The 24,662-nt window shown below is 37.0% G+C and overlaps 2 protein-coding genes across 3 annotated transcripts; one reads left to right on the top strand and one right to left on the bottom strand.

Moving 5' to 3' along the window:
- Positions 1-9,155: 9,155 nt before the first annotated feature.
- Positions 9,156-13,454, top strand: LOC139871885 (DEAD-box ATP-dependent RNA helicase 53, mitochondrial-like). 2 transcript variants are annotated; one of them, XM_071859633.1, is made up of 8 exons: positions 9,156-9,652; positions 10,121-10,248; positions 10,341-10,752; positions 10,871-10,969; positions 11,107-11,331; positions 11,490-11,651; positions 11,831-12,315; positions 12,976-13,454. In XM_071859633.1, the coding sequence occupies exons 1-7, from the start codon at positions 9,266-9,268 to the stop codon at positions 12,302-12,304; spliced, it is 1,887 nt and encodes a 628-aa protein (XP_071715734.1). In that variant the 5' UTR covers positions 9,156-9,265; the 3' UTR covers positions 12,305-12,315; positions 12,976-13,454. The 2 variants fall into 2 exon arrangements, with proteins under 2 accessions (XP_071715734.1, XP_071715733.1); XM_071859632.1 differs by lacking the exon at positions 12,976-13,454 and adding an exon at positions 12,388-12,464.
- A 696-nt stretch (positions 13,455-14,150) lies between these two features.
- On the bottom strand, positions 14,151-17,514 carry LOC139872040 (protein NLP5-like). The gene is made up of 4 exons (XM_071859827.1): positions 16,560-17,514; positions 16,177-16,224; positions 15,220-16,081; positions 14,151-15,086 (listed from the first exon to the last, which is right to left on the bottom strand). The coding sequence occupies exons 1-4, from the start codon at positions 17,238-17,240 to the stop codon at positions 14,365-14,367; spliced, it is 2,313 nt and encodes a 770-aa protein (XP_071715928.1). The 5' UTR covers positions 17,241-17,514; the 3' UTR covers positions 14,151-14,364.
- Positions 17,515-24,662: the final 7,148 nt, after the last annotated feature.

Raw genomic sequence — 24,662 nt, forward strand, 5'->3', positions numbered from 1 at the left:
GTAAGCTTCTTTTAATATCTTCAAAACAAAATTAGTAGATTTGTTTAAGCTTATGGAGTGCAAGTCTCATTATAAAATTAAATTTTAATATTTTAAGAAAAAAATGATAGATTTAAAAGTTTTTTTTTTCAATTACGGTAATAATCATTTCCTAAATTGTTTTATTTATTTATATTTTATATAAATTATTCAAATATTGATTACATTACCATGATTATTGTGAAGATGACATGCGTCAAATGATGGGTTAAAATAAAGTTAGGATGACATCATCATTTTAGCAATTTAATAGAATGTATAGATTAGTCTAATGGTTTTAACTAGTGTTGTATCGGGCCGCGTGTTGCGGCGGCCGCGTTTTAGTGATTGTTCGTACAAAAAAAGGGAGATGACTTTCTATTGTCTGACGGTGTTCTACACAAAATGACTGGGAGTAGTAATACAACGGTCATCTTTTCATTGACAGAGGTAAAGAAAAAAAGTTGTCCAATACTACAAACAACTCACCATTTATAAAGGCCGAATGCAAATATTGATTTGGAAGGATGAAGTCAATTAATACAAATACGACCACTATCATACCCACTTTGACTAATGTTGAAATATACAGTATTAGACCATATACTATAACTATAAAGCATAATATTCTTTGTTCTGCTGTGAGTTGATATAAAAATAATTCCAATTGTCATTCTTTTTACCTGAAACTCTAAGAAATCGATTGTCAATTACAATCTTGAACCAAATATGATTTTGTAAAATCGCTAAATAAAAAAAAACTCATGATACAAACACAAATGTAAAATTCAAGAACAACAATATCATGATTACCTAATCAAACTTTTAACAAATGGACTCGATCAAAAACGTATACAAAACAATCAAACAATTGTATACCTTCTCTTTGGACTCACCGGCCGCAATTTGATCTCAGAGACGGAGCTTGACCATTCCACGGACCTAAAAGACGTGTAGATGCAACAATATGGCTGGAGCAAACGTTTATGTTGTTGGGAAAACAGAATCTAGCTTATAAGATCTCAAATTGTTACTGGCCTCGTATATTTATGTTTATGTAATGAGAAAATCTAATGATACATAATCTAATTCATTGCATGAACTAATAAAATCAAACTGCAAAAAATAATCTACTTACATTTTAAATGTGCTTTATCACTGTCATGATCTGATCAAACTAAAAAACAAACTCTGATAGCGCTTTCTACGAAAAACATAAAACATACTCCAATTGATCTGATCAAATATACTTTATATGATCTAAAAAAAATAAAATAAAAAATAAACGTAATACTTCACACTATGAAAAAAAAATAATACTTTATATAATCTGATCAAACTGAAAATCATACTCCAATTCTGAATATAAAAAAGTTTACCTCTTTGATAGCACTTTCTATCTTCTTTATTGAAAGATAAAAATGAAACCTCCAAGACACCTGTAATGAAACATTCAAACACTCAATATTGTTACCCTTACATATATATTGAGAAGGATGACCTTATCTTAAATAACTATTAACCTACAAACTACAAAATCCTCATCAAGTCCACAATTTGGTTCGACAATGGTGCATATTGGCTAAGCTTCAACCTGCAACACATCCAGCACTCGAGACCACTCTTCTTTGTTGATCATTAATTTAGTCATAGTACTCGTTGATGAGAACTTATCATTTTGAGCATGTACAGTTTAATATTTATCACAAAAATTCATCACGAAATCATCAAATTGGTTTCAGAAAGCATTTATCTGATCAGGATAACGTACGACTTTTGTGGTCAAAGACTTTTAAATATAAACTCGATATTTACATCCATTTACAGTCAGTTAAGAAACAGATTATTATATAATCATTAGATTAGATGTACAAATTATATAATCCAAACAAAATCAGCACCAGTTTGGTGTAAAATTCCCTGATGTGTTAAGAAATATTAAAGCGTTGACTTTTCAGTGTGTAGAACTAAAACACTAATTTAAGTAGGTAATAGGTCTACGTACATTCTTATTTCTAATGTGATATTGTATTAAAGAATCATAATAATTGAAAATTGTTAAAAAAATAAAGAGAAGTAATAGAAACAACCTTGGAGAAAATGAGAGCTGCTGCCATGACTGATTGAAGTAGAGAGTGCAGTTTATGCAACAAAAACCTTAAATATGTTATGCAAACAAACATATTAAAGCAGGAAGAAACAGAATAATTCAAGTTCAAGGTTAGCCTAAAACCATATAAGTACATGGGTTCAAACTCAATTTGGACAAATGAATAAGCATTAACCATAGAACTAATTATAACATAGAATAGATGTAAATGTAAACGGATGTTTAAACAGAAAATTTCAAGTGACCTCAAAAAAAGTATCCAATAAACCATAATATAATTCAACCCTACTTCCTCAAACATACAGGCAAAATCACACATAATAACCAGCAAAAATTGAACAAAACACATACATAAAACTTTTGATTCATTAAATCAGTACAACCTTATAATTTAGCTAAACATAAAAAAGATATCAATTATGAGTACCCAATTGAACCATGAATAAAACACTTTAAAATCTTGAAAACAAAATTTTAAAGAACTAAAACTAACCACTCGTTACCATCTTGAAAAATAATAATTAAGCCACACTAATTAAACTAAGTTTGGAGAGGATCGATGCCTTACAGCAGCTGAGCCAGATAAATCAAACCTAACAAACACGAAAAGAGATATGTGCTTCAATAATTTTTAAATCGAAGAAAAGGGAAAGAACAAATCAACAAACGCTCACCGATTATGCATCAAAACAGGAGATAAATCGCAGGAAGAGCAGAAACTTAGATGAAGAAGACGATGACGACTGCCGCAGTGACAACCATAACACCATCTTCAACGGCACCGCAAGAAAATCAGTAGGAGTTAAGGGTTTTCGGTTAAACGCCTGTAAGCCTTCATATCTTACAATCACAAATACTCATGACAAAAAGCACAACCATAAAAGGATGAACCCGAATTTCTTTCAATCAGCAAACCAACAAAAAAAATAATAGCAAAATGAAAAATTAAAAGAAAAACAAAGGGTTAGGATGAACCAACGAAGATGACTAAGTTGATTTTGTTGTTGATCTGGATGGAGCTGAAGAGAAAACAAAGCAGGGATGAGAAGTGAGGGCGGTGATGAAATTAGTCAGACATAAACCCTAATATATTGTTTTAATTGGCGATGTAAGTGAGGATGTCTTTTATGGTGAGAGGAAAATGTCATTTTGAAAGGCTTATAGAAAGAAACGACTAAAATCTGGTTGCCTTTTAGTATATAGAGGAATTAATTTTATGTTAGAAAAGTCTTTTCACCATCCTAGTAATATTATTAAATATTTAATTTTAATAAGTATTTATAAGAGAAGCTACTGAATTTTGTTCTTGAAGATGCTCTTCTTAAAGAGCAAATCATTATTAATTTTAAAGTGAATGGTGAAGTGTTAAAATTTTGATAGTTGAATTCAACTAATGATTATTGTTACGTTATTTTAGAACGATGAAGTGCTAAGAAATTGATTATTCAAATCAACTAATGGTTATTATTATGATAAGTTTTTCTTTCAAAACATCAATGTTTGTGACATCCAATTAGAAGTTGTAACAGTTAATTCACGAATACGTTGTACATGGCCTCAAAGTTGTGAAACTCCATCAACTACTGGGGCGTGAGACTACTTTGTATTGTTTGTGAGGTAAAAACTTCTAAAATGCCTCTAGTTAACGTTATTCATTTGCATTTAACGTTTACATTTCATTTTATGTTTACATTTTACGTTAAATGATTCCGTTGTACGATTACGTTTTACATTTTACGGTTATATATTACATTTACACGTGATATGATTTTAAATCTTAAGATTTCAATATTTATTTTATTTTAAAACCTAAACCAAACACAATCAAAACTCATTTTCATAGAGGATAAGACTGTAAATTACATGTGAACCACTAGTCCCACCGCCTTTCCCACCGCTCTGATACCAAATTGATGATTTCCAGCCGTATCTTCTAGATGTCGTCATCTAGATATTTCCATTCTAGCCGTAATCTAGATTTTTCTAGATATTCAAAGAAGCCGGTTGAAGAACCAAAGTTGGAAACGATTACGGCTAGCCACCCTTTTCTGCGTTCACACCAATCTGCGTTCACACCTTCCACCTCCTCAAATTTTCCTTATAAATAGAGGTGTAATCCTCATTTGTAAATCATTCACAAAAAGTGTAATCACACCTAGTTAGTGTGTGTGAGTTAAAGTGTAATCCTAACCAAGAGTGAATACATCCCTAGAGAGTGGTGAGAATTCCTAGTGTGTTAGTTTGAGAGTTTTTTGTTTTAGAGTTTTGTAATACTCTGTAATCTATTCTTGTGAGTAATAGAGTTATTTTCTCTCAAATTTGTGTGTACCAACGTCCAGTCGATCCCCTCTTAATCACAACAAGTGGTATCAGAGCTAGGTTAGAGGCGTTGGTCGAGTTTTTGAGTTTTCTGAAGTTTTCAACCCCGTTTGTGTTGAAAAATTATTTGTAAGGTGATAATGTCCACGGAAGAGTCAGGATCATCTTCCGGAGCCATGATTATGCTCACTGCCACCAACTACACGCTGTGAAAACCTCGGATGGAAGATCTCCTCAGCTGTAAGGATTTGTTTGACCATATTGAATTAAAGGGTACAAATCCTGATTCCGCCAAAGAGAAAGAGTGGAAGAAGTTAAATCGAAAAACTATTGGTCAGATCCGTCAATGGATTGATCATAGTGTCTTCCACCATGTTGCACAAGAGACAGACGCATATGTCCTCTGGAAAAAGTTGGAGGACATGTACCAGGCCAAGACTGCTCGGAATAAAGCCTTGTTGATGAGGCGTTTAGTCAACATGAAGCTTAAAAGTGGAACTTCAGTTGCCGAGCATACCAGTGAGTTCCAGAGCTTGGTCAATCAGTTATCGTCTGTAGAGATGCCTCTTGGTGATGAAGTTCAGGCGCTACTGCTACTTAGTTCTCTTCCTGATAGTTGGGAGAGGCTGGTCGTAACACTCAGCAACTCAGTCCCAAATGGCAAACTTACCATGTCAATGGTCAAGGATGCCCTATTCAGTGAAGAGGCAAGGAGAAAGGACATGGACACATATCAGACCCATGACTTTGTCACAGAGAATCGGGAGAGACAACGAATAAGTAGCAAAAGTAAATGGAGAGGCAGAAGCAAGAGCAGGGGTAGGTCTTCTGATAGTAGAAAACCAATATATAAATGCTATCATTGTGGATTAGAGGGACATATGAAGAAGAACTGCTACAAATTGAAAGAGGAACAAAATCAGAGCAGTTCACAGCCGAAGAATAAGGTTGGAGAAACATTAGTGACTATTTCTGGTGATGTTGCTTATTGTTCAACCCATGATGAGACCTGCCTTCACGTCTCACGAGAAGACACGGAATGGGTGGTAGATACTGCAGCTTCCTACCACGTGACTCCATACAAGGAATACTTCACAACATACAAAGCTGGTGATTTTGGAGCTGTGAAGATGGGAAATTTCAGTTCTGCTGAGATTGTCGGAATTGGTGATGTCACGATAAAGACAAGTTCCGGGAGCACAATCACTCTGAAGGATGTCCGCTATGTGCCAGATCTTCGGCTGAATTTACTTTTCGGAGTAGCTCTCGATAAACAGGGCTATGATAGTCATTTCAGTAGAGGCACATGGAAGTTGTCAAGAGGCGTTATGATAGTCGCTCGAGGACACATTTGTGGCACACTGTACAAGACTCATGTGAAGATCTGCACAGACAGCATTAATGTTGCAGAAAAGGAGGCTTCACAAAATTTATGGCACCAGAGACTCGGTCACATGAGTGAGAAAGGGTTGTCTACCCTAATAATGAATAAGCTTATCAATGTAGACAAGGACGCTGCACTAGATCCTTGCAATCATTGTCTGTTTGGTAAGCAGCATAGAGTCTCGTTTAATTCATCTTCAACGAGAAAATCAGAGTTACTCAGACTGGTACACTCTGATGTTTGCGGTCCCTTAGAGGTTGAATCAATTGGCGGCAATCGATAATTTCTGACGTTTATCGATGATACTTCTCGAAAGGTGTGGGTATATTTCTTGCGGACGAAGGACCAGGTGTTCGATTACTTCAAACAGTTCCATGTCATGGTAGAACGTGAGACAGGAAAGAAGTTAAAATGTCTTCGATCCGACAACGGCGGTGAATACTCTTCCAGGCAGTTCGATGCCTATTGCAGATCATATGGCATCCGACATGAGAAGACAGTTCCACGTACCCCTCAACACAATGGTATAGCAGAAAGAATGAACCGAACAATCATGTAACGTGTTCGGAGCATGCTCAGTATGGCTAAGCTGCCAAAGCCATTTTGGGGAGAAGCAGTCAGAGCCGCATGTTACTTGATCAACCGATCTCCATCAGTACCACTGAATTTTGAAGTTCTGGAGAAACTTTGGTCTGGAAAGGATCCATCATACTCTCACTTAAGAGTATTTGGATGTTTGGCGTACGCACATGTATCCATGGAGCTCAGTCAGAAGCTGGATGTAAAATCTACTCCATGCATATTCATAGGCTATGGAGATGAAGAATTTGGATACATATTATGGGATCCAAAGGAGAAAAAGGTGATCAGAAGTAGGGACGTGGTATTCCATGAAAGCCAGACAATAGAAGATATTGAAAAGCCCACAATATCTCAGAAGACAAATGTTGCTGCTCAGGTGCCAGAAGCAACAATAGATTCATTCATGAGAAATGAATATTCAGTGCAAGAAGAAATGCCAGAAGTATAAGATTATGGAGAAAATGACGGTGCTGAGCAGGGGGAGCCACAACCCCATCTGCCAGACGTTCCAACACCATCACAAGGTCAAGACGATGGTGGATCTCCTCAGAATGTTCCAGAAGTTCGTAGATCTGAACGAGGTCGGATTCCATCGAGTAGATATCCAGAATCCGAGTACCTTCTACTTACTGAAGATGGAGAACATGAGAGTTTTCATGAAGCAGTAACTCATAAGGATAAAGAAAAATGGTTGCTCACAATGCAGGATGAGATGGATTCTCTGCAGAAAAATCAAACTTATGAGATTGTAGAACTTCCACGCGGGAAGAAGGCACTGAAAAATAAATGGGTGTTCAAGCTGAAAAAGGATGGCAGTGGAAAAGTGGTGAAATACAAAGCACGGCTTGTAGTCAAAGGATTCCAACAGAAGAAAGGGATTGATTTTGACGATATATTTTCACCAGTAGTCAAGATGACTTCATTTGAGTCATACTTGGATTGGTCGCAAGTATGAACTTGGAGCTTGAACAGATGGATGTGAAGACAGCTTTTCTTCATGGAGATTTACATGAAGAAATTTACATGGAGCAGCCAGAAGGTTTTGAGGTTTCAGGAGATAACCTCGTATGCAAGTTGAAGAAAAGTTTGTACGGTTTGAAGCAGGCACCTAGGCAGTGGTACAAGAAGTTTGACTCGTGCATGGTGAGTCAAGGGTACAAGAAAACTGCAGCAGATGAGTGTGTCTACATTCAGAAGTTTTCTGAAGGAGATTTCGTTGCTCTTCTACTATATGTAGACGATATTTTGATCATGGGGAAAGACGCAACGAAGATCAACCAGCTGAAGAAGGAACTCTCTTAGTCTTTTGACATGAAAGACACAGGCTCAACAGATTTTGGGAATGCAAATAACCCGAGACAGAAAGAATAAAAGGTTATGGCTATCTCAGGAGAAGTATATTGAACGAGTGCTTTCACGTTTCAATATGAACAATGCCAAACCCGTTAGCATTCCATTAGCCAACCATTTCAAGTTAAGCAAGAGTTCTTGTCCCTCATCCAAGGAAGAGATCGGGGAGATGTCTTCAGTACCATATTCTTCAGCGGTTGGAAGTTTGATGTATGCAATGGTGTGTACGAGGCCCGATATTGCTCACGCAGTGAGAACAATGAGTCGTTTTCTCTCTAACCTCGGGAAAGAGCATTGGAATGCGGTAAAATGGATTCTCAGATATCTTAAAGGTACAACGAAGATATGTCTTTGTTACGGGGGAGCTGATCCAATCTTGGAAGGCTATACAGATGCAGATATGGCTGGAGATCCTGATAGTAGAAAATCTACTTCAGGATTCATTTACACTTTTGCAGGGGGAGCTGTTTCATGGCAGTCAAGACTACAGAAGTGTGTTGCATTATCCACAACTGAAGCAGAGTATATTGCTGCCGCAGAAGCTGGAAAAGAAATGTTGTGGTTAAAGCGTTATCTACAAGAATTTGGAATCAAGCAAAAGGAATACAAGGTACATTGTGACAGTCAGAGTGCTCTAGATTTGAGCAAGAACTCCATGTACCATTCCCGTACAAAACATATTGATATTCGCTATCATTGGATACGCGAGGTAATTGATCGACAACTGTTGAGACTAGTGAAGATCCATACAAAGGAGAATCCTGCGGATATGTTAACAAAGGTGGTGACTCGAGAGAAGTTAGATTTATGCAGAGACATAACCGGAATGTTTTCTATGGATACGTCTGGAGGGGGAGAATTGATGATTTCCAGCCGTATCTTCTAGATGTCGTCATCTAGATGTTTTCATTCTAGCCGTAATCTAGATTTTTCTAGATATTCAAAGAAGCCGGTTGAAGAAGCAAAGTTGGAAACAATTACGGCTAGCCACTTGTTTATGCGTTCACACAAATCTGCGTTCACACCTTACACCTCCTCAAATTTTCCTTATAAATAGAGGTGTAAGCCTCATTTGTAAATCATTCACAAAAAGTGTAATCACACCTAGTTAGTGTGTGTGAGTTAAAGTGTAATCTTAACCAAGAGTGAATACATACCTAGAGAGTGGTGAGAATTCCTAGTGTGTTAGTTTGAGAGTTTTTTATTCTAGAGTTTTGTAATACTCTGTAATTAATTTTTTGTTTTAGAGTTTTGTAATACTCTGTAATCTATTTTTATAAGTAATAGAGTTATTTTCTCTCAAATTTGTGTTTGATCCCCTCCTAATCACAACAATTCCCACCGCCTTTCCCGATTCACAATAAACCCTTTTTTACTTTTCTCATTTCGTAAACCCTCTCCTTCACCAAATTAGGGTTTTTCACTCTTTCACAGCAACCACAAACACAAGATCTCAAATCATCAATCAATCAATCAATTCAATCTTCTACAAAATAACAAAAATGTATACTCTCATATCCCTCAGATCATCATCCAAAAAACTCACAACTCTCACTTCCCTCACCACCAATTCACTCAAACACCTTTTAATTCCACCATCATCATCAACATCACCATCACCTGCGTACCACCGTCAATTTACTAATCAGTCTCAAAGTATTCATCCAAAGTTTGGATTTTTAAGAAGCTTTCATGGTTCTCGTTTAGTGAATGTTAGGCCTTCTGATGTCTCAACTCAGGCTGCCGGATTTGCGGTTGCCGCTGATCCTTCGTACGACGGCGACAGGTCAACTTCTTCCGACGGTCTTGAAATTTCAAAACTTGGGATTTCACAAGATATTGTGTCTGCTTTAGCTAAAAAGGGGATTACTAAACTGTTTCCCATTCAGGTATATTAACAATTAGGGTTTATTATATGTATGTTTTTGTATGTACATGTATATACACTGTTGTAAAAATCCCGATTTCTCGGTCAAAGTCAAAATTAGGTAACATTTTAACATGAACTCAAATTATAACTTTAGCGTTTTTGAACAAAATGAACAATTTTAGACAAATTTTTTTAAAGTTTATGTTTATGTTTAAGGTTTTCTTCCATATTTTATATTTACACATATAATTATTTAAATTTAATATTTTAATGTATAAAGACAATCCGATTAATCGTTGATCAATCCCCTAATTGCCAATTGCTGTTAGGTAACTTTATATATAAACTGATTTTAAAACCTGCTTTAGTTATTGCTTTTCCAACAGATAAGTAGTTTTGAATATGGTTACCAAAACTGTTTATTTGCTTATTGTGTTTTAAAATAAACCGCAATGGGACAAATTGATACTAATATACGGTTGATTAGAGAGCTGTGCTAGAGCCAGCGATGCAGGGGCGCGATATGATTGGTCGTGCTAGGACAGGAACAGGAAAGACTCTTGCTTTTGGCATTCCTATTCTCGATAAGATCATTCAATACAACAAGAAGCACGGGTACAAGACTCATTACCTTTGTGTTTATTGTTTATATTTGAAAACATGTATAGTTTATGTAATAGTTTGAATATTTGGTGAAAATATAACAGGACAGGGAGGAATCCATTAGCGATTGTTATGGCGCCTACTAGAGAACTTGCATGTCAAGTTGAAAAAGAGTTTTATGAGTCTGCGCCCAATTTGGATACTCTTTGTGTTTATGGCGGTACACCAATTCAACGTCAGATGAGTTCTCTTGATCGAGGTGTTGATGTGATTGTGGGTACCCCGGGTCGTGTTATCGATCTGCTAAAACGAGGTGCTTTGAATTTATCCGAAGTTAAGTTTGCTGTTCTTGATGAAGCAGATCAGATGCTTAATATTGGATTTGCTGAGGCTGTTGATACAATTTTAGAGTATTTGCCAAAACAGCGCCAAACTATGATGTTTTCAGCTACTATGCCTAGTTGGATTGTGAAACTTACTCACAAGCACTTAAAGACACCTGTAACTATTGATCTTGTGAGTAGGCCTTGCATAACCGTTTTATATTATGATAGCTATCTTTCTAACTTTATTGCACGTATTTAGTCATCTGTTAGGATGTGTAAGTATTGATATTTTTATTTACTTTTCATAGGTGGGTGATTCAGACCAGAAATTGGCTGATGGAATTACTCTATATTCAATTTCTTCAGACATGCGTGATAGACCATCACTTATTGGACCACTAATAAAAGTATGAACTTATTATGTTTTTTTTTTTTTAATTGCAAGCTCACACACCACTTGATCGAATTTTCCTAATTAGCCATTTAATGTTTATATCAGTATGAAAGAATTTTTAGGTTTAACATTATTATTCTCAATTTTTAGGAGCATGCAAATGGTGGGAAATGCATAGTTTTCACTCAAACTAAGCGTGATGCAGATCGGTTGGCATATGCTCTTAGTAAGAGCTTCGAATGTGAAGCGTTGCATGGAGACATATCTCAACATCAGAGGGAGAGAACTCTTTCGGGCTTTAGAGATGGCCGATTTAGTGTTTTAGTAGCCACTGATGTTGCTGCTCGTGGCCTCGATGTTCCCAATGTTGATCTGGTGAAAATTTTCTACCTAAATTAACATGGGTTAAATAACTGATTAATACTCTTTTTGATGATTATGTTTTTCTTTTTTCCGAAGCCTTAATGTCTCATCAAGTTAGGTTTTTAATTAATTTTTTAGTTTCTGATTTGCACTTTCCTTTTAATGGTCAGGTGATTCATTATGAATTACCTAACTCCTCAGAAATATTTGTTCATCGCTCGGGTCGTACTGGTCGTGCCGGCAAGAAAGGACGCGTAATACTGATGTATTCTTCACAGCAGTGGAGAGATGTGAAAGCATACGAGAAAGAAGTAGGATGTAAATTTACAGAGGTGATATTCACAAACTGATTCATAGCTTGCATGTTTAGTGTGCGGTTGGTTTATTTTGCAGAAAGGATGCATATATTTGCTTTTTTTATATATATGCTAAATTTGATGAGATGATTGTCCTGTTCGTTTAGTGTTCAATTTTTGTTTCTGACTACTTATATTTTTGATACAATATATAGGTTCCTCCCATTGCCGTGCATCCATCATCCAGAATTGAATTGGGTAGTGGTTTTGGTTCTGGGGGTGGATTTGGTGGATCTGGTGGCTTTGGTGGTCGATCGGGTGGTTTCGGTTCGTCTCGTGGCGGTGGCGGTGGCGGTGGCGGTGGTTTTGGTAGATCTAGTTATGGCGGATCAGGTGGTGGTTTCGGTTCAGACCGTTCAAGTGGTTTTGGTGGAGGCCGTTCTGGTGGTGGATACGGTTCTGACCGTTCAAGTGGGGGATTCGGTTCTGGCCGTTCAAGTGGTGGATTCGGTTCTGACCGTTCTAGTGGTGGTTTCGGTGGAAGCCGTTCAGGTGGTGGATTTGGTTCAGACCGTTCAGGTGGTGGATTTGGTTCAGACCGTTCAGGTGGATTTGGTGGTCAGCGCTCAGGTTCGGGCAGGTCTGGTGGTGGTAGGTTTGGTAGTTTTGGAGAAGACACAGATTTTTGATTTGTCTGCAGGTTAGTTAAGTCTCATTTCTTCTATAACCAAGTTGTAATTTTCACCCTTTACCAAAGAATGGGCAATTTCAGGTATCTTTAAATCTTAAACGGACGTGGTTACTACTTACTAGTCGGGATTTTGAAGTAGTCTGATCTGACTAGGTAAAGTCGTTCAATAATTGCCAGTCATTGTGTCAAAATTGGGCCAAAAGTCGGTTTTAGTCAGGGAAAGTAGGATATTTCTGGTCAAAATTGCTGAAGTTGGTCAAAGACAATCAAATGTCAAAGTTGGTCAACGGGTCTTGACAGACTGTCCCCGACTAACGACTTTTACAACCTTGCTAATCGGTCAATAAGAAAATGATATGCATAAATGGGAATGAGTTAGTAAGTCTAAACAGGGTTGAAAGCCGCCTAAAATGTATTATTCATGATGTGCGCCAAGGCTTTAAAAGATTTAGTTTACTATTGCAACAGTATTTAGTTTTTTTATGCTTATAATTGTTCCTATTGTCAACCCAATTAGACCCATGAGTTGATTAGTTTCAGTCTAAACTGATTTAGAATTTTAGATCCTTCACAGCCAGCTTACGCGTCTCTGTATAAATACCTTTTCATTTTGTTACGTGAAATATTATTTGAATGATTTTTCTTAATTATTGTTTCATTCTTTATCAGGTGAAAAAAAAAATAAAATAAGGGACAGATTTGTAGCTAATACCAGAAGTATGAATCTTGATTTGAGCATATCCTGAATTGGTGGAGAGAAGAAATTTGGGTTTGTGTTTGAGGTATTAGTTGTCATCTACTAAATAGAGCGTACGAGTCGTTTTTTGGTTACTGTTAACCATGCGATCATAGTTAAAACATGGTGGATTTATTTACGTCTAACATTTTAGTAGAGTAGAAAATCCGAGGAACCTGCATGTAAATCTTTTCTGGGACTATCAGGACAAACTATAAATACTTTATTATGTAAGCATTCTTATCAGCTTATGAAGCTGCATGTTCCAAGTATGCTGTTAAAAGGAGTGTAATGATCAATTATTGGGGGTGTTGTGAATGTGCAAGATAATAGATGTTTGTATAAAGAGTAAAATGATCCTACTTTTGGTTCAAAAAGATGCTAATTATGTTCCTATTTATGTGCTTATTTGTATATTAATAAGGAGAGAGTTAATGGGATGCATGTGTGTTAGGCATTACAAATAGAATAAATGGAACCCTGCATTATGTATTAAATAAATTGTTAGTGAGGCTCTGCATTATGTATTAAATAAATTGTTAGTGAGGCTTATATAAGCATACTGCTATTCTTATGTGTAGTTACTTCCCCAACTGAGTTAGTTGAGTTTAATGTGTATTAAACTTATAGTAGATTGTTTATTTTTTGCAACTCCGAAAGTGCTCAGTTAGGACTTTTTAGGGTGTACTTGACAACTCATGGAGTACTCCGATGTTGATCAAGTTTGACTTTGATTGATTTTGCCCGATTTTTCGAGTAATCTCAAGTTTTGGCTGATTTTCCGAGTGATCCCGAGTTTTGGTTTAAGTTTGACCGAGTACTTGCTGAGTTGTAAAAATTGAGTACTCCCATGTAATTGAGTTTTGCAACCTTGATTTAAGATATACATTTGTACCCTGTGTGATTTATGTGATTATGTCTTGTGGGAAGGTATGATATAGATCACTAAATCTTTACAATTTGATTTACAACATTAACACAATTCATAGCTCACAAATCTTGATATCATTATTCGATCGAATACACAGTGTGCAAACAAATAAGGTAGATGAAGATAACCTCACGATTTTGCGCTGTGTGTAATTGTGCTTTTCTGATGCTCAGTTAATCAAGGAAACTAGGTGTCTTTATATAGACTTCACAATAATCTTTAAACTCAGGCAGATACAATTCAAATCGTGTACACAATGTATCATACTAACAAAACCATTATTTCTAATCACTTTTTAGGAAAAATTCCCAATGGAACCTAATAGTGTCCACGTCGTACACTCGTACGCCTATCAATACAAAAACAAACAATCGCTTCGCACGTGCAAAAGTTACCACATGTTGATGTCATCGTTTGGATGGATCAACGATGTGAATGATGATTGATGCGATGACTGGTGAATGAAGAGTTTAATTGCTGGATTCATGGTTGATATATGAATCTCCATGCATTCTTCAAGATCAGCATCACATGACAGCAGTACCCGTTCAAATTCATCGTCCATGTACTCAAGCACGATATGGTCCATGTCATATATACTAAAACGCCTGGTTATCTCCCGCTTCAGATCTTCAAAACACCACTTTTTCGGCATTTTGAATCTAATTTTTTCATCACCATAACTAGCTTTCACTCTAAAGACGATATCATCTTGTGATATAGGGCTACTGTTCTTCGGTTCAGGTGCTATAACTTCAGGAGAACTATGATTGTTAACAAGTTTCTCGTTGACTTTTTCTGTATGTTTGACGGTTCCAGTTGAACAAGCGGATCCGCGGCTGCCAGAGGATGACGAATCGGATGGCGTTGTTTGTGTTTTTAAAAAGTTGACATGTTTGTTGACTTTTGGTTCGGGACTAGGTTGAGCAACCGAGCCTAGTTCTGGGAAGGTTGTATAGAACGACCCGAGTTGAATCATCCCCTCAGCACCTTGGACCGAATCAATGACTAGTTGGAGTTTCTTTAATGAATGGCTTACTTTCTTGATCTTTCGAGAAGGCCATCGCATGATCCCATGTGTCCTGCATATCCTTTTCAACGTTGTGGGGCACACTGGAAAACATTAAGAACCATGGTTAGGTTATAGATCTCGTGCTATGTTTTATTAAACTTGGAAAATGGGTCGGGTTGAGTCAGGATTAAACAGGTTTTGGTCGAAATGGGTCATGAGTAATAGTGCACTGACCTCCAATGTTTTTTGCGGCGTCTTTAAGACTTCCAGGAAAGTATTGTTGCAAAACTTGCAGACTGATGTTTCTCTCTGTTTTCGACCGACTCTTTTCAATTGACCGTTTGGCGCCTGACGGTTGACTTTTTGACTTCGGGCCCCACCCAAGATAAGTTTGCTTCTCGATTTCAGAAAACACAATTCCATTATAGTTTTGGTTTATGACTTGAAATTCTTCTTCGGGTTCTTCCTTATGACACCCCATTGACAAAATAACATTTTCACCTCTTTTTTGTGCATCAATCATATGCGATATCCAAGATTCATCGCGCGCGTTTGTTTCATTAACTGGAGATGAAACTGGTACAACTTGTTCTTTATCTTTGATCGTTTGCAAGCTACAAGAAAGATTTTTTATCATCGAAGCAATCGAGTTACACATCTGCGTTTGATCTTCATAATCTTTGCAATCATGAGGTAAAAAGAACTCCAAAACGAAATCCAACGGTCCTGTGTTGGTGCTGTGAAGGCGTATGGCTACAGCACCATTGAGTCCGAACATCGTAGCTTCATGAGCTAGTGGATAATCAGCCCTACAAAAATCATCAATGTTAGTAAAGCAAGGTTGGTTTGTACCCAACGCTTTACCAGCAATACCTTCTCCTTGAACGAGCTGCTGCAAACAGCACGCTTCAAAAAAGCCCAACGTTTGTGGATCGAACACGTAAGATGCAGATTCAATGATGGAAATTGAATCAACAGCTTCTCTTGATCTGCTTGGTCCCCATGTTTGAGCTAATGGCAACTTTAGTGTGTCACATATGGACCTAAGAACGTCTCGAATCTCTGCAAGCACCATTTCGTACGGTTCATTGAAATCCTGATAAACGTATAGAAAAATATTCGAAATCAGAAACAAATTTCCCCAAATGACAAATGATCAGTCAATAATTCTTTATGCACTATGGTATCTACCTTTAGCTTTGGATGAATAAAGAAATCAGAACTTCTTAGATCAACAATCTGCAGACAAAAGTCAACTCAGACAAAATTAGACCAAGAATCCAAGTCAAAATTGACATATTATTCATGATATGCCTGGCAATTGAGACCCAACCACAAAAAATGGGTTTATTGGGTCAAAGTTTTGTACCCATTGGGTCTCGACCCAAACCAGACTCAACCCAACCAGGTCCCAACCCGACCCATTTAAAAGGTGACCTGTTTCGACCCATGACCAGTTTGACCAAACCCATTTGTTCCTCGACCCGACCCGACCCGTTTGGCAGATATGATATTAAACCAAACAAGAAAAAAGGAAAAAAACATATGTAAAAGAAGATAGAAGAGTAGTAAACCTCAAGAGCTTTAAAGATGTTTTCGAGTTCATCACGAAAGTTAACATTCCGGGAAGATGTCACGACCTCAACGACACCCAAACAAGTTTCACCGTCTAGCTCGAATACAGGTAGCTCAAGACACCCATAAAGGTTGCATTTTTGGGCGTAAGTCAAACGATGATCATTGACTTCTGCAACGAATTGAAGATCCCGAGTGCACGTCGGAAACTTGCTCAAGAAAACACGACCAGGTAAACCCATCGATTCGTTTGAGTTATAATCAGCATCAAACTGATAGCTTTTAGAAACCTCTCTGTAGTTTAAGAGATTTGTGTTATCTGAGTTAACCATAAACGGTTGGTTAACTGTGGTTAAGATACGTTTTCCGTTTATAATCACAGGCAGCCATAATTGAACAAGAAGGTCTGTGTTTAATGTGCATCTTTTATTCAGATATTCAAATACTTGAATAAATCGATCATCGATTAATTGATCTTTACAATCATCAAGAGGTTTAATATCTGTTTCGTCTGAAGAAATGTTTGGATCGAAATATGTCATGTACACGTCATCAGAATCAAAGTAAGAGGATGAAAGATCCAAAAAGGTTGAAGAAGAAATATCAGGAGTTTCAATCCAATAACCATCAGGAACCATGGATCCAAACAGAGTGGTATCATCATCATGATGATGATCCATAAAGATTTTTTTTTTGTTGTTGTTTGATTTGAAATAATAAAACGAGTAAATAAAAAGGCGGCAAAAGCACAAAAAAGTAAGCGAATTTTGTGTTCTAACAGATTAGTAACAAGAACTCAGGGTCCCGAACGAAGAAGGTTAACGTATATGTAGAACAAGAACAACAACTTCCACGAATTCTTATCGTCTTTCTTCAAAAACCAGATGTGTCCGTGTCTCACAAACATTATTTCGTTCCGGAAAAACTGCAAATTTACAGACATAAATAAAGATGTAGTCAGCATGTTTTTCAACCATCAAAAGAAGTTGAAATTAAATTAAAGTTATATCTATATATGACATATAAAAGTTTAACATAACTAATGACTGTGTATTAAAAGTAGTAAGCAAAAGGGTGATTAAATTACTTTAGAATTGAATCAACAAAGATGAATTCAATAGCATAAAATTGAAATCAGAAGAGCCACAAATATTATGGAATCTAATCCAGAAAAATTTGTAGACATACACAAGTTTCCGCTTCTGCTGTTATTTTATAGAGGAAAGTAGGAATATGTAAGCAGGACCACTAATGACGTAACATTATATAATAATAGTACTCGTTATAATTTATATAAAATAACCAACATACTGTTCATTTTAACCAATTCGTGGTTGCATTCATGTAACTATTTTATGACTTCAGATTGCTATAAAAGTTGAAGTTAATTTATTTATTGAAAGTGTAATAGGTACTTATGCAGTTATGCAGATTGTATATATACTCAAATGGTAAGATTGTGAGACCAATAGTCAACCATCAAGGTGTTTTAATAGCGTTATGATCTTATAAGGGGTGTTAAGAATTGTGGTTGTTAAGCTTCTTTTATCCGCGTCGGTCAATTTTTTCTGGGAGGGAAGAAATCGAAGGTTATTCAAGAAGGGAGTTTTGCTCAGTCGAACATGTGTTCCAAGGTATCTATTCTACGGTTCGTCTTAAGCTTATGTCCTTGAAGTGGAAGAGGTTGGCTTAAGTTCTTCACATAAAGGAATATTGGACGATTTGCTGATGTGTAGTGCTTTTTGTTTTGTTGGCTTGTTTGCCCAGGACTGTGCTTTGATGTCTGGTTGTCTTGGGTGTTAGAAGTGTGAAATGAGTTAGACTAGGAATCGGAAAACGAAAATTGAAGGTTGCTGAAAACAAGCGAATCGCGACCGCGATAAGATCATTGCGACCGTGATGGATGGACAGCGAAGGAAGGTTCTGGAGAAGCCCGCATCGGGACCGAAGATGCGTATGTTGCGACCGCGATGGATGTCTATGTTAGTCGACATATTCTGTGTAATAAATCAATGCATAATGTGCCTTTACAATCCTTAATATAGGGATATAACCGTAAACTATAAATGGGTTGTTGCCTTACAAAAGATGCTAATTAAATATGGGCCAAAGCCTTACAGGCTTTCTAGTGTCAGCTAACATCCCCCCGCAGTTTGAGCGAGAGGTAGACGAACACTCAAACTGGAACGAAACTCGTCAAATAATGCAGTAGGGAGACCTTTGGTGAAGATATCTGCAAACTGATAGCGGGAAGGCACATGAAGCACACGCACCTGACCCTGAACAACCAAGTCACGTACAAAGTGGATATCAATCTCGATGTGTTTGGTGCGTTGATGTTGGACAGGGTTATTGGAGAGATAAACCGAGCTAACATTGTCGCAATAAACCAAAGTAGCAGAGAAGAGCGGACAATGAAGCTCACGAAGCAAATTGCGAACCCAACAAGTTTTAGCAACAACATTAGCGACCCCTCGATATTCAGCCTCAGCACTGGAGCGTGACGGTGTGAGCTGGCGCTTCGAAGACCAAGACAGCAAGTTGTTACCTAGAAACACACAATAACCAGAAGTGGACCGTCGAGTAGTTGGACAACCTGCCCAATCGGCATCCGAGTATGCTACCAACGAGTCAGTAGAGGATGCAAACAACTGTAAACCCATATGAAGAGTAGCCCGAACATATCGTAAAATCTGTTTGAGGGCCGACAAATGCCCGAGGATCATGCATAAATAAACAAATCTGTTGAATGGCATAAGAAAAATCAGGTCACGTAAATGTTAAATATTGCAATGCACCTGCAAGACTACGATAAAGGGCCGGATCTAAAATCGGGGTACCAGCAGCAGTAAGCTTGGAACCTGGGTCAGCAGGAGTCCGACATGGGTGACAATTAGTCATCTGAGCACGCTCGAGAATCTCAAGTGCGTACTTCTTCTGAGATAGAAACATCCCAGTAGAGGTATGAATAGCGGAGATCCCGAGGAAATAATTAAGCGGACCTAAATCAGTCATCGCAAACTCCTTATGCAAGGAGGTAACTATCTGCTGAAGAAAAGCTGTAGAAGAAACTGTCAATATAATATCATCAACATAAAGTAATAAGTATGCTATCTCTATACCCTGCTGATATATAAATAAAGAGGTATCACAGCGACTATGCTGGAAACCAAGTAGCTGAGCATATCCTGCAAACCGCTGAAACCAGGCGCGGGGGGCCTGTGGTAGTGGGGGTCACGAAAACCAGGCGGCTGATGCATATAAACAGTCTCTGTAAGCTGACCATGTAAGAAAAAATTCTTGACATCTAGCTGATGTATCGGCCAGTGTCGAGATACAGCTAAGCTAAGACCAGTACGAATCGTGGCCGGTTTAACAACCGGACTAAAAATCTCATCACAATCAATACCAACCTGCTGACTGCGATCGTTAGCAACCAATCGAGCCTTGTAACAGCTCAGTGTACCATCTGCGTTATGCTTGTGTTTGAAGAGCCACATGGAGCGAACTATGTTCGTGTCCGATGGGCGAGGCACAAGTTTCCAAGTACTATTATTAATTAAAGCATTAAATTCGTCAGTCATAGCATGTTGCCAATTTGGGTCATTTAGAGCATGGGAATATGTGCGTGGAATTGGAGAAATGGTGGAGGTGTGCAGGTTTGGTTGTGCCAACACGGGCGCGCGCAATCATAAGGTGAGTGGATGTGGTAGGATGTGGCGGTTCAGGATTTGGCGGTTGAGGAGTAGGGACGGTAGGAGTATTTGGTGGTGGTGGTTCATCGGGAACAAGGGTTTGTAGAGTGCGAGAGAAAAGATTAGGAGGTGCGGTATCTAAGAATGTGTATGAGGGAGGTTCAGTAGGAGTCATGGAACTGAATGGAAAAGATGTTTCGTCAAAGGTGACATGACGAGATATGATGACTTTATTAGTGGTGAGGTCAAGGCAGCGATACCCACGGTGGTTATCGGGGTAACCGAGAAAGATACAGGGCGTGGAACAAGGAGCAAGTTTATGAGTGTGATTAAGGTGAGGGTAGCAAAGACATCCGAAAATGCGGAGAGTAGAATAGTCAGGTTTGGTGTGGAAGAGGCGTGTATGGGGAATCTCATGTTGGATGGCGGAAGATGGGAGAATATTTAGTAGGTAGGCAGACATGTGAAGTGCTTCCACCCAGTAAGTGGGGGAAAGATGAGCTTGAAATAAGAGAGTGCGGATGAGGTTATTGATTGTCCATAACATACGTTCAGATTTTCCATTTTGTTGCGAGGTTTGTGTGCATGAAAGACGTAGTTGTATGCCATGAGTATTGAAAAGTTGTTTGAAGGAGGAGTTATCGAATTCGCCTCCTTGGTCACATTGGAAGGATTTAATTTCTTTATTGAATTGTGTTTTAACATATGTGCGAAAAGAGGTAAATTTATTAAATGCGTCAGATTTGTGATGTAAAGGAAAAACCCAAACATAATGCGTATAATGAGCAAGAAAAATAACATAGTATTTTAAACCACTAAGACTAGATACAAGTGATGTCCATAAATCAGAATGAATAATATCAAAGGCAGAAGAAATAGTAGTACTAGAAATAGAAAATGGAAGTTGCACATGTTTGCCAAGTTGACATGCATGGCAGAACAAGGATGACTCCGTTGTATTACAAATAATGTCTTTATTGGAAACTAAACGAAGAAAAATTTCATTGCCCGGGTGACCGAGACGTTGGTGCCAAGTAACATGATTGGTGACAAGAGCTTGAGGGCTAGAGGATGATGCATCAGGTGTGACCGGGTAGAGATCTCCGGTGTTGTCACATCGGAGTAGAAGGCGTCGAGTCTGAAAATCCTTCACAGAAAAACCAAACGGGTCAAATTCAACAGAAACTTTATTATCACGAGTAAATTGATGGACGGAAATTAAATTTTTTACAATATTGGGAGTAACGAGAACATTATGTAAGTGTAATGGGCGGTGAGAAGTAGGCAACATGCTATGGCCGGTATTGGTAACGGGAATGGAATTCCCGTCCCCAACAGCGACAGATGGATACCTGCGATTATTAAATATAGTACTTAGATTATTAACGCATGAAGTAAGGTGGGATGACGCACCTGTATCCATGTTCTAACCAGCGGCCCCATAGTTCTGAAGTGTCATGGAACTGAACGCATTCGGAAGAATGGTTGCCTAATTCCGAGCTCGCGGATCCACAGTAAACGTCCCATATGCAGTTGGTTGACCCGCAAGATAAGAATGTGGGCTAGCGTTTAATGGGCTAGGTGTGGCCTGCCCGTAGTTGTAAACTGGCCCAAGGCTAGCAAGGTTAAAACCTAGTGGCCCAATAAAGTTGGCGAGTGGTCTGGTGTTACTGGATGTAGCAGGCCTAAGGTGTGGCAGCCCGTTATTGAACTGTGCCAATCCAGACGAGCTAGACCTGGCAGACTGGGCCTGAGAAACAAGTTGTTGCTGCTGGTGAAATGTCCTGTTCATATCGATTATAAACATTTCATATTAATTGATCTCTTTGCGAGGTTTTGACCTCTATATGAGACATTTTTCAATGACTGCATTCGTTTTTAAAACAAACCATAACCTTTATTTTATGACAAGGTTAAAAGGACACCACCTAGATTATCAATAAATGATAATCTAAAAATATCACACTTACACACTACCAATACATATTGGTTTACAATATTAATATGTTACAACAAAGTAAATCTCGAATGCAGTTTTAAACAATATTATACAAGCATGCTGACACCAAATCTTGTCCATATTTTAGCATGCAACAGCGGAAGCTCTTAATCATCACCTGAGAATAAACATGCTTTAAACGTCAACAAAAATGTTGGTGAGTTATAGGTTTAACCTATATATTTATCAAATCGTAATAATAGACCACAAGATTTTATATTTCAATATACATCCCATACATAGAGATAAAAATCATTCATATGGTGAACACCTGGCAACCGACATTAAACAGATGCATATAAGAATATCCCCTATCATTCCGGGATATCCATCGGACATGATAAAAACGAATTCGAAGTACTAAAGCATCCGGTACTTTGGATGGGGTTTGTTAGGCCCAATATATCTATCTTTAGGATTTGCGTCAATTAGTAGATCGGTTTACTAATTCTTAGGCTACCAAGCAAAAATGGGCATATTCGGCTTCCATCATTCACCCATATCATGTAGTTTCATTTAATTGTGTCTATTTCGTAAAACATTTATAAAACTGCATGTATTCTCATCCCAAAAATATTAGATTTTAAAAGTGGGACTATAACTCACTCTCACAGATTTTTACTTCGTCGGGAAGTAAGACTTGGCCACTGGTCGATTCACGAACCTATAACAAATATGTACATATATATCAAAGTATGTTCAAAATATATTTACAACATTTTTAATACGTTTTACTGTTTTAAGTTTATTAAGTCAGCTGTCATCGTTAGTAACCTACAACTAGTTGTCCACAGTTAGATGTACAGAAATAAATCGATATATATTATCTTGAATCAATCCACGACCCAGTGTATACACGTCTCAGGCTAGATCACAACTTAAAGTATATATATTTTTGGAATCAACCTCAACCCTGTATAGCTAACTCAAACATTACTGCATATAGAGTGTCTATAGTTGTTCCAAATAATATATATAAATGGGTCGATATGATATGTCAAAACATTTGTATACGTGTCTATGGTATCCCAAGATTACATAATATATTAGAATACATGTATAATACAATATAAGTTATCTAGGATATGATTAATATAGATTTTTTATCAATTTTCACGTAGCTACAACAAGCAAAATTATCCAATCTTGTTTTACCCATAACTTCTTCGTTTTAAATCCGTTTTGAGTGATTCAAGTTGATATGGTTTCATATTAAACTTAAGTTTATGAATCTAAACATAAAAAGTATAAGTTTATAGTCAAAAATACAGGTTACAAGTCAATATTATAAGAGGTAGTCATTTCAGTCGAAAGAACGACGTCTTGATGACCATTTTGAAAAACATACTTCCACTTTTAGTTTAACCATGATTTTTGGATATAGTTTTATGTTCATAAGAAAAATAATTTTCCCAGAAGAACAACTTTTAAATCAAAGTTTATCATAGTTTTTAATTAGCTAACCCAAAACAGCCCGCGGTGTTACTACGACGGCGTATATCCGGTTTTACATTGTTTTTCGTGTTTTACGATTTTAAATCATTAAGTTAGCATATCATATAGATATATAACATGTGTCTAGTTGATTTTAAAAGTCAAGTTAGAAGGATTAACTTTTGTTTGCGAACAAGTTTAGAATTAACTAAACTATGTTCTAGTGATTACAAGTTTAAACCTTCGAATAAGATAGTTTTATATATATGATTCGAATGATGTTATGAACATCATTACTACCTCAAGTTTTGTGGATAAACCTACTGGAAATGAGAAAAATAGATCTAGCTTCAAAGGATCCTTGGATGGTGTAGTGACCCGAACTTTTCCATGTTTATATATATTAATTGAGATTGATATTTACATGATTAAATGTTTCCAACATGTTAAGCAATCAAACTTGTTAAGACTTGATTAATTGAAATATGTTTCATATAGACAATTGACCACCCAAGTTGACCGGTGATTCACGAACGTTAAAACTTGTAAAAACTATATGATGACATATATATGGATATATATATAGTTAACATGATAGTATGATAAGTAAACATATCATTAAGTATATTAACAATGAACTACATATGTAAAAACAAGACTACTAACTTAATGATTTTTAAACGAGACATATATGTAACGATTATCGTTGTAAAGACATTTAATGTATATATATATATATCATATTAAGAGATATTCATACATGATAATATCATGATAATTTAAAATCTCATTTGATATTATAAACATTGGGTTAACAACATTTAACAAGATCGTTAACCTAAAGGTTTCAAAACAACACTTACATGTAACGACTAACGATGACTTAACGACTCAGTTAAAATGTATATACATGTAGTGTTTTAATATGTATTTATACACTTTTGAAAGACTTCAATACACTTATCAAAATACTT

This window comes from Rutidosis leptorrhynchoides, chromosome 10 (genome assembly GCF_046630445.1).
Source record: "Rutidosis leptorrhynchoides isolate AG116_Rl617_1_P2 chromosome 10, CSIRO_AGI_Rlap_v1, whole genome shotgun sequence".
In the NCBI taxonomy this organism is placed as follows: Eukaryota; Viridiplantae; Streptophyta; class Magnoliopsida; order Asterales; family Asteraceae; genus Rutidosis; species Rutidosis leptorrhynchoides.

Excerpts from the sequence above, each read along its gene's own strand:
- LOC139871885 (XM_071859633.1), top strand. The coding sequence starts at position 9,266 with ATGTATACTCTCATATCCCTCAGATCATCATCCAAAAAACTCACAACT. Across the intron at positions 9,653-10,120 it reads CTAAACTGTTTCCCATTCAG|AGAGCTGTGCTAGAGCCAGC; the intron begins GTATATTAACAA and ends ACGGTTGATTAG. Across the intron at positions 10,249-10,340 it reads CAATACAACAAGAAGCACGG|GACAGGGAGGAATCCATTAG; the intron begins GTACAAGACTCA and ends AAAATATAACAG.
- LOC139872040 (XM_071859827.1), bottom strand. The coding sequence starts at position 17,240 with ATGGATCATCATCATGATGATGATACCACTCTGTTTGGATCCATGGTT. Across the intron at positions 16,225-16,559 it reads ACATCTTTAAAGCTCTTGAG|ATTGTTGATCTAAGAAGTTC; the intron begins GTTTACTACTCT and ends TTTTGTCTGCAG. Across the intron at positions 15,087-15,219 it reads CGCCGCAAAAAACATTGGAG|TGTGCCCCACAACGTTGAAA; the intron begins GTCAGTGCACTA and ends AATGTTTTCCAG.